Source organism: Micropterus dolomieu, linkage group LG18 (assembly GCF_021292245.1).
Source record: "Micropterus dolomieu isolate WLL.071019.BEF.003 ecotype Adirondacks linkage group LG18, ASM2129224v1, whole genome shotgun sequence".
NCBI classification, from domain to species: domain Eukaryota; kingdom Metazoa; phylum Chordata; class Actinopteri; order Centrarchiformes; family Centrarchidae; genus Micropterus; species Micropterus dolomieu.
The window spans coordinates 11,885,895-11,896,196 of NC_060167.1; the positions used below are offsets into that span (position 1 = coordinate 11,885,895).

At 37.4% G+C, this 10,302-nt stretch overlaps 1 protein-coding gene and 2 long non-coding RNA genes across 12 annotated transcripts in view; 1 reads left to right on the forward strand and 2 right to left on the reverse strand.

Moving 5' to 3' along the window:
* Positions 1–10,302, reverse strand: part of LOC123956613 — a 72,398-nt gene that overhangs the window by 24,185 nt on the left and 37,911 nt on the right. The gene's annotated exons all lie outside the window — the stretch shown is intronic.
* Positions 1–10,302, forward strand: part of LOC123956607 (immunoglobulin-like and fibronectin type III domain-containing protein 1) — a 31,904-nt gene that overhangs the window by 5,478 nt on the left and 16,124 nt on the right. For 6 of the 10 annotated variants that reach the window (XM_046028909.1, XM_046028915.1, XM_046028911.1 and 3 more), the window contains exons 2-6: positions 2,218–2,303; positions 3,544–3,579; positions 8,443–8,562; positions 9,127–9,269; positions 9,688–9,787. In XM_046028909.1, coding sequence (XP_045884865.1) covers positions 2,255–2,303; positions 3,544–3,579; positions 8,443–8,562; positions 9,127–9,269; positions 9,688–9,787 — 448 coding nt within the window. In that variant the 5' untranslated portion in view covers positions 2,218–2,254. Of the gene's footprint in view, positions 1–2,217; positions 6,405–8,442; positions 8,563–9,126; positions 9,270–9,687; positions 9,788–10,302 lie in introns of those variants that run through there. The other 4 variants (XM_046028913.1, XM_046028918.1, XM_046028916.1 and 1 more) reach the window with 3 other exon arrangements.
* LOC123956612 lies at positions 1,957–3,779 on the reverse strand. Its single transcript, XR_006821584.1, has 3 exons — positions 3,504–3,779; positions 2,536–2,619; positions 1,957–2,389 (listed from the first exon to the last, which is right to left on the reverse strand). It is a non-coding gene; the product is annotated as an uncharacterized LOC123956612 (long non-coding RNA).

The following is a 10,302-nucleotide window of genomic DNA, read 5'->3' on the forward strand; positions in this document are numbered from 1 at the left end:
AGCAGCACAAACTTTGAGGGTTGACTGAGGGTGAATATATTTTGTTTCTGCTACAGTGGTCCAACATTTTGGATAGAGTAATTTTAAGCTTGGTAACTGATAACCTGCAGTGACAGCTAGCCAGCCAAACTGGTTACATGGTCTCTTCTGTTTTTTTAAAACAACATTATTGTTCACTGTAAAAGCAGCCTGTAGCACAAATCTTTAAAATCTCAGGGACAGTAACTAGGAAAGATTCTCAGGCTCTATTGACAGTAATTTTGTCTACAATGTCCCCTCCACTAATCAGAATTCATTAAATCAGAGGAGAGCCTCAGCCAAACAAAAAAAACTATAAATATAATGAGCTAAAATGGCAAAACTATTCAGCAGGAGAGAAGAGGAGTGGGTTTCCTTCAATGCAAAGGGCCTCCTGCCAAGATGTCTCCTGTTGCAGGCTGTTTTGCTTTTACCATATGTGTTGTGTAGTTCCACCAAGAGCCAAGATCAGTGCCAGAGCCCAGACCCTTCCTGAGCATATGCTGGAGCATGTGTACGACTAAAAATAAACACTTACTTTTCAAGACAGCAGGTTTTATTTTCATTGGGACGTGAGGAGACTGTAAATATTTTACCTTTGAGGTGAAATATTTAAGATTTAGAATTTAGTAAAATGAGGGTGCAAGTCAAAAAGAGAAGTCCTCACAGCTGCATTTGGCTTTTTTTTCTGTTTGTTTAAAGCCCCTGAAAATCAATTTTCTCAATCAGCTTCTTATTATGAGCAATTGGGTCTTATCACAGATTAGCATGTGAGTTTTTGAGTGTTATTCACTTAATAAATAATAACTATGGTTAAGTTTTATCCCCCACACTTGAACCTTCATTGTTGCTTATGTGGTCATGAATATTTAATGTCATAGAGAAAGAGAAGATTTGAAGTTTTCAGGAGTTTTAAAAGGTTTAGGGAAGTTGGAGCAGGTTGAGTGCAAATGCTGTTGGAACTTGAAAAATGTAAAACCTTTTAGTAAACCAGGCAGCATACTGCAGTAGGTGTGCATCGATTACAGTAGACGGTCATGATAATGACATTTAAATAAGCATGCAATCAATCGCTAGTTTAGACTTTTTCAAGCAAAGTGAGCTGTACTCAATAGCAAGCATTTTGGTTATTGCTGTGTTTTTTGCATTATTACAATTTGTAAGTTATGACAGCACTTACTTGCAATTGAAATATCCATAATGATAAACATGTTCCGAAACAGATATTTTAAGGTAACGGGGGAAAGAATTAGTAATATTATCATATTAGGTCGTCCACGTAAACACAAAAGTGCAATGTTAGTCGCACTGAGCACTAAAAGCAGAATTTGAACAGGACTCACCTCTTCATGTTGACAGTATTTTCTGAAAATCTATGTTCAGCTGCAAAGTAATGATGACAATAATATTAATTTCCCATATGTAACCACACCTACTTCAGGTCCACATCCAATGAGAAGGTTAAGACCTCTTAACTTGAGAGTCATTAGGTCAAATTTTACAAGAACAAAAAATAGTGTTGACATTCATAACGCAGAGGCGATATGACACCTGTAATGCTTTTTCAAATGTGATATGAGTCATTTGTGATCCTCAAAAGTGTCACATTACACCTGATGGTTTTATGAAAAACTCTTTTGGCATCTTTAATTAAGATTCATACCCTCAGACTCAGCGCTAAAATGGACTTTTCTTTTTAATACTACATATATTTTTTTCAAATTGTATACTATAATACTGAGGCTATAAACAGTGACTGTGTATAGAGTATTTAAAAATGAAGCAGAACCTTTTTTATTTAAGGCTTCACCAAGTTCCTTGCTTAATTAACACATGCCTCCAAAAGATTCCTGAGATATGTATTCATCCCATGTCAAGGCCAGTTTCTGCAAATGACACTGGTTGCTGCCTCTTACTGACTGGTTAGAGTAACTGCAATGTGCTTCAGGAAATGCCATCTGAGCAGTTTAGAGCAGCTGATTTTTTAAATAAATCTATGACAAGCTTTGAGTGGCATCAGCTTGAATTTTCAAAAAGAGAATGAGCAACTAAAAGCACAGCCAATCCCAAAGTTAAAAAGACTGACACCTAAAGCTCTGAGGAGAACGTCAGTCAATGTCGCTGCTTTGCTTTTGAGAAGCGCTTGTATGCAGTCCTAAATATTTCCTCTTGTATCTTCTGTCTTTTTTGTTGCTACAGAGCTTTCTGAATCAGCAGGGCTCCAGAGGAAACCAAGATGTGGAAGAGGTCAAAGGTGACCGATCAAACTGCCACTGGGCAGGCGGGTAAGTGCTGGGTGATGGATGCCCTCTCCGGTTAGGTCAGTCAAGGGGTTGGTATCACAGCTGTCTCCACCTATATTTCCTCTTATCTGAGAAAGGATGATGAACAGGATCTACTTGATTTACACAACTATTCTTTACACAACATAAAGATTCATGTGACATTGAATTCAAGGCAGAAAATCCCCACGCAAGACAAGAAAACACATGGGAAGCTTACCACGTGAAAGATTACCTAAGGTTGGAGTCTCCAAAAAAGATGTGCAGTACCCAAGATATCTGAATAAGCCTGTATTGTGTTGATGGGTGACCATTTCCGCTGAGAGAAAATGAAGATAAGCACAAGAACAACTTCTTTTGTCAAGAGGAAACTGTGCAAATAATATTCATGGTGTTTCAAATCCCTACACCGGTACAGTGGTTTGTCCATGATGTCAAGAAAGCTCAATAGCAAAGGTGATGTTTTTGTCAACAAGGGCGCAGATTTTCTATGGAAGTTTTTTTGTTTTCAGAAAAAACAAACAAGCAGCAACAAGTTTGAATGCGGCACTGGCCATATCATTCATAAACCTCTCCCACTGATGGATGTGATTATGAACATGTCGGTCAAATAAAAGAGCAACGGCGTCACAGATGCCAGGAGATGAGATGCAAATAAGCTGTGCTTAGACAAATAATTTTCACTCAGGGTTACTCTGAGAATATCCGAAGAAACAATACTAACACACAGCTGATGGCTACAAGGATGAGCATCAAAATCATGGAGGATCACAACTGATTGTCCTTGGTTGAAAGAAGACAAAATGAAGGCTTATTTTAAATACATTTTCAACAAATTGCTTTTCCACAAAGTATTTTCACATTATTTCTCTCAAGCACTGCGCAGGAATCATCCTGAGATGTCAGCCATGAGAAAATGCCAGAGCGAGCTTGAAGTTAAGTCTAATCAGCAGTTGCACAGCGCAACTGTTTACATGCTGCTGTAACAACATATTGCTAACACACTCTATTATATTTTGTCTATGACTAACCATTTATTGTTGTGTGATGTGTCTGAATATTTTGTTCTGCTTAAGTTGTGTCTGTGTTTGTGCTTCCCATTCCCGGGTTACATTGTATATTGTGTTGTTTTATGTTGATTGTGTACGTAATCCTGTCAAAGTTCCAACCTGCCATGGTGCTTTTGTCAGGATTAATATTTACCTGTCCTGTTTCCTCTCCTGCTTTCTCGTTGCGTGTTAAGTCGACGGTTCTGAAGGAGTTCACCCAGACGACAAAGGTATGCGAGCGAAAAAGAAATCAAATTTCACAAACGATTCACCTTCTGTGAGTGCATGACTCCATGTTGGGTGAGTTGCATGTATGATGTGGTCTTCTATCACTCCTTTGAAAGGTGTCATCCGAAATGGATGATTCAACTTTCAGTGTCACAACAGATGCATTCTATTGTGACATTTTGAACAAATTCCAAAGCTGTTGCTAGAGAGCACTGCAGTTGATTTCCATGTGTCTAACTTCTGTCCACATGCTGATTGGTCATTAGTCATTACAGTATGTTGGCACAGTTCAGTCTCAATAAGAGAACTTTCCCTACAGGGACTTCCCCAAGGAGTGGTATGATCTCTCCTAAAAACTAGCTAATGTGACTGGCCACCACAGTGCCCCCTTGAAATCGCAGAAATCTTCAAGCTTAAACATAATTAACTTGAATTTGAGCATGAATTTGTTATCAATAAAAAGATTAGAAGTCATATTTGAGGCTGTAGTTATGAACCCCAACACAAGCTGAGTCACCGCTTTAAGTTACCCTTTCCGGATTCCCTTGCGATTTTTGGCCTTTTCATACCTGACCCACACGCTCTCCTTGGCTTCACTGTGACGACCAGGACTGTCACGGATACAAAATTGCAATTTCTATGATCACAGCAGTTCAAAGCAGGTGTAAGAGAACTGTGTGCTGTCAAGTTAACACAGAACATTGAGGTCTCAAGGTAGTCATCTAGAATGACACCCATGACCTCTGGAAGCCCTTAAGCCTCTCCCAACTCTCAATATCTTTTTATTTGTTGTACTATATAAGTACACAATTGTATGAAATCATAGATGGCACTTGCACTCTGTTAACATGGCCATGAAGTGTAAAAATAAGAAACAGAAATTGGGAAATAAACAAATGAAACAGTTCAGCATTAGTTACTGTATGTTTAGGCAGCTGAGCGGCAAATAACAGCAAAGTTACTGCAAAGCTGCAACAGCTGACAATGGCAACTAGCTACAGCTGCACTGAGAATGAACACAACAACTGTAGGAACACGATGGAGAGTCCACAGGATTTGAAAAGCTTTCTAAACATACTCTTATCATTCATTCATTCCTTTATTCATTTATTTATTTGGCAAGGCAAATGTGGTGTATTTATAAAGCACATTTCATACACAAAGGCATTTCAAAGTGCTTTATAAGGAATAAAAGATATGAAATAAGAAAACGACATTTAAACAGCTAATAGAAGTTAAAAAGATGAAAGCACAGAGCAATAAATAGAGGAGGAAAGTGCAGCACTCAAATGTAGGATGCAAGGACTTAATATCCAGTTTTAAGTGTGGTTAGAAAAATCTTCTGTTTGTTTGTTCTGGCTCTCTGTAGCTTTGTGGTCAACATTGTGCCGTGCAGTTTTCCCTGTTTTGAGTGCTCACAAATCAGACTGAAATGTGCTATAAATGGGAATAATATGTACTGTATTGTTCAAACATGAACACAGGGGTTTTAATTAATTACAGATGTCAACCTTCATGACTGTACATACCAAATAGAATTTTTAAACATAGTTGTGGTTATTACAAGCAGTCTGCCTTGTTTGCATTATATCTCTGTGGACATGAATGTGAAGTTCAAATGAAAAATGAAATTGTCTAAATATTTTTAAAAAAATACATTTCTGTCAACCTCCTGCCAGTCAGCTCTAGAGATCTCCTAAAACAACTGCTGTGGCCATGAACTGCCACTTTATTTTTTATAAAAAAAAGGATACAAAATACATATGATTCATTCAAGTACCAGTCAGTCTATATCTAAATGTAGTGCACAATAAAACTTTCACTAAAGTGCAAATAATGCAATAGAAATATTGAATGAATGCATGAACACTTGAAAACATTTTCAATACTCAGATATGAGGAATTTCCACTATTGCTTTTTAAGGAATGACTATTCTGGTTATAAAGCATCCTCTTAAAGCCCATCTACAACAAAAGGAGCACATTTAAAATGATGCAAAAATAAATAAATAAATGATTTAATGCTAAAGCACAGCAGGGACAACAAACAGTCTTCCACAACCATTTTGCTTGGTAGAGAATTCTTAAACAGAACAAGCAGTCCTCCTGCTCAACAGTGTTAGAGATGTTCAGCCACAGGCACTTCAGATAAAGACTGGATAAAAAAAAACCTTCAGCTCTAGTGATTGCAGCCCATGTACATGCTTATCCATTTGACAGCTGTCAAGATCTCTTGAAAAATAAGATGTCAGCGGGGCTGGTGATGTTGGCAAATGCGGTTCTAATATAAATTATATAAAAATACAAATATTTTACACAGCATTTATCAAACACATAAGCCATGTTAAATCTGCTCAGGAATGACAGTACCCTTATAAATCTTTCTGTACCAAATTTATGCCAATTATTCTTGGTCAAATCCATTTTGCTGACTGACCCATGAAATCAATGCCTGGCTTAAACATGCAGCTTTAAATGCTGTTGTACATTAATATTCTGATACATATTTCCATGCAAACATATTGCTTTTAATGATGTACCCATCATCCTCACGATTCAACAGCGTGGACCTTCTGCCTGTTAACAGCAGCACTGCCACATACATTACATATTGTTCTGTAGCACCTGCTGCAAGCAATTCACCTCCACTGTGCTTTAGACTGCAAAATGCTGGGTTACCCTGCTATTTTCTCTAAAACTATATACCATAGTTTATATTCTGCCTATTACAGGTCTTTCACGCCAAGTGAAAATAATGAAAGACCAGGGATCCCTGGACCAGCTGAAGGCCTGTGATTCAGTGATGCTGTTCTCGAGATTACTGTGGGTTAGTCCATGTTGATACTCTATCACTCACAGTATCAATGCCTCATTCTAACAACTTTTAAAAGAGTTTTAAAAAGCTCAACAAGTGAGCTAAGATGGACTTGTATCAATATTATCCAGCTGACCTCTAGAAATTGCAGAGTTTGTTCCCCACACAGAAAATATCTGGCCAATTGTCCCTGTTTGAGTGCTCACAATTTAGACTGAACTGTGCTATAAAAAGGAATAATATGCACTGTGTTGTTTAAACATGAACACAGGGGTTTTAATTAATTACAGATGTCAACCTTCATGACATGAGTGCATACCAAATAGACATTTTAAATATAGTTATGGTAATTCCAAGCAAATTGTTTTGTTTCCATTATATCCTGGTGGACATGAATGTGAAGTTTAAATGAAAAATGAAAATGTCTAAATAACTAAACGTCACCAAAAAAACCCCAAACTACATTTCTGTTATATTCTGTTCAACACCCTGCCAGTCAGCTCTAGAGATACAGTATTTGGCCTTGAGACGCTGCTCAAGTCTTATAAAAAGAGCAGAAGTTTCATGTAATGTTTTTATTTAGCCTCATCCAAGTCAAACACCTGCAATACCAACATTAACACTAACATTTAAGACAAAGCTTCATTAAACTTAAAAATTACAACATATCAAATGTGCACAGAATGTACACAACTTCAGAAATATACTTTTTAATGTAGAGTAGAACATATACTAGTGGTATATGGACACATAATGAATCAGTAATCTAACCGACATAAACATTTTATCTTTGAGTCATTGTTTTCTTTTTGACTCTGACTGAAATTCATTTAATACTTGATCTTAAAATAAACAGCTCAATGTATGACAAGCAGCACATTTTAGCCAGAGAGAACTGTTGTATCAATTATCTTCACGTAAACCAAACCAAATTTAAAGTTAAATGTGAATTGTCCCGCCCTGCGATGGACTGGCGACCTGTCCAGGGTGTACCCCGCCTTTCGCCCGATGTCAGCTAGGATAGGCTCCAGCCCCCCGCGACCCTGTACGCAGGATAAGCGGTTGATGATGGATGGATGGATGGATGGATGGTGAATTGTCCCATATTCTCATTAATATTAACCACTCAAGTTTTCAACTGGACATAAACATTGATGTTTATGGCAAAAATACTGAATTTATTAAAACACAGACTATTGGCTTGTTACGCCTGTATACTTAAATAAAGTCACTTAGGGGTGCATGTTTATATCAGGCTTAAACACTCACTACTAATTTCAAGAGGTCCATGAGGTAGGAGAATCCAAAGCACATTATTACTGTACGTTTTCTTACACAAAGTTGCTTAAAAAATGTGTTTTACACATTGGAAAACTGTGTTGATTATGCATTAGACACTCACATTCCCTCTACAAAGGTTTCTGACTTTTGACCCAACTGCGGGTCTTACAGTGTGTGCTGCTCATTATGAACATTCTTAATACAGTGGCAGTGTTGAATGTTAAATCTATTGTGAGGGTGTAGTGTCAGAGCTAAGCCAACACACAAGAGATACAGAGAAGATCGGGATGTGAATTAACTTACTTGCATTCTTTTTGCAAAATACTCTCAATACTAAAAGTACAGCAAACCTTTGGCCAGGGTCAGATTTAAGGTGGCAAAGAGAGAAGGATGCTAATTTGGTTCAGAACTTTTCCACTTGCTTGTGTTACCTCCATTTACATGTCACTCAGTTTAAACACAAAAAAAATGCTAGATATATGTATATATAATATTCAAAAATAATTTAAATAGGATTGTTTTAATTTGACTATCTGTGAGGTTTACGCTGACAAATGTTGACTGGTTAATTTGTCTGGGTTTTAGATTTGTATTCATTATCGAACTAAATCTGAATACCATTCAGTTCACTGATTTACAGAGGTGGCTCCTCAAAATAAGTCATTAACATTTTCATGCTAGGATGAATATGTTGTACATACTGTATCTTTAACTTGTTTCCTTTATACGCTAAGCTTGTCTAAATGTTTATTTTTTTTATTTTGGCCAGGCATTAAGAAGAAGTCGAAAGTGCCTGGTGTCATGATAACGCAGTTTATGGAGGAACTTCCTGAGGGAATGACAACCCCAGATTTCACCCGCAAACCCATTGCACTGACTATTCAAGAGGGTAAGTATTTATGTCTCGCAGTGATGGACCCAAGTAAATCTTAAATAAATAATATTAGTTTTTGATCTCCTATCACAATAATTGAACGTGTGCCAGACAGTACAAAATACCTTAACCCTAATTCACAAATGGCAATAAGCAACATGTAGACGGAAGAGCAGCCATCCCTATCACATACAGTATTTTGAGAAGTTATTTAGGAAGAATTAACAGAATCTTCAGCCTTTGACGTGTGACAGAGGCAAAGAGGAATGTAATGTGTGGTAAAGCCTTAGAAATGTTACATAGTTTATTAGGGCGAAAAACTTCCTAAACACTAATCAGTTTATGACGAAATGACACTCCTTGACTAGAGCTGAATCATGTGCCGTTACGTGTAAAACAAAGTAACACACAGTGGATAACATACATGATGTTAAACAGCTTATTACTCTTATGTACCAAACGGAACAATCCTCACAAAAATGTTTGTTCAATTATTTGCATGTCAATACAGTATGAAAATGGTCCATGTGTCTGCACCATAGCCATCTTAAGGAAACCTTAATGTTATCCCTATTCCAGGTAAACTTGCAGTCTTTAAAGCCATAGTGGTGGGCACCCCAACACCTACTGTAACATGGAGCAGAGCAAACGGAGAATTACATTTTCACCCTGACGTGTGCCAGCAGAAGTACGATGAGACATCTAACGAACATACCATTGAGGTAAGTTTACATGTAGAAGTTGAAGTATAAATGATAATAATTACACACCCTAAAGGCATGGTCACATTACGTTTCTGGAAAAGAAATTGATGGCACGTTTCTGATGCAGGTAATAAATAAACATTGATCAGAGCGATCACAGACCTTAAACGATGTGTAAGAGCGATGCTACAATTTGTAGTCTGATATTGTGATCTACTAAATATAGTTATAAGACACGCTAGAATATTACCTTGTGTCTCTAGTGGATGAGGACATCCATTCGGTCAAAGTTGAACAAATGTGATTTTTGACCTGCGAAACAGAAAATGCACACTTTTTGCGGGAATTACTTTTCGTAATGTGTCTATGCCTTAAGACTCAAACTGCTTTCATGAATAATAAAAATGTCATTAACTGTGTGTTTGCATTTCATTAGTTTCCTAAGGTCACTCCAGAGGATGCTGACACCTACAAGTGTTTTGCAACAAATGAATATGGAAGGGCTGTTTGCACTGTTGTCTTGAATGTTATTGAGGGTAGGATCAGAGTATTCATTGACTTGCTATGTCCCTCAAGTGTATAAGATAATAGCTACAGTTATATACAGTATATAACTTATACAGTATCTCACAAAAGTGAGTACACCCCTCACATATTTGTAAATATTTGATTATATCTTATCATGTAACACTGAAGAAATGACACTTCAATGTAAAGTAGTGAGTGTACAACTTGTGTAACAGTGTAAATTTGCTGTCCCCTCAAAATAAGACCTCACATAGCCATTTATGTCTAAACCGCTGGCAACAAAAGTGAGTACAATCGTAAGTGAAAATGTCCAGATTGGGCCCAATAAGCCATTTTCCCTCCCCGGTGTCATGTGACTAGTGTTAGGGTTAAAAGGACTCAGGTGTGAATGGGGAGCAGGTGTGTTAAATTTGGTGTTATCACTTTCACACTCCCTCATACTAGTCACTGGAAGTTCCTAGTCACATGGCCTAGGCTAAAAGAAGATTGCCAAGACCCTGAAACTGAGCTGCAGCAAGGTGGC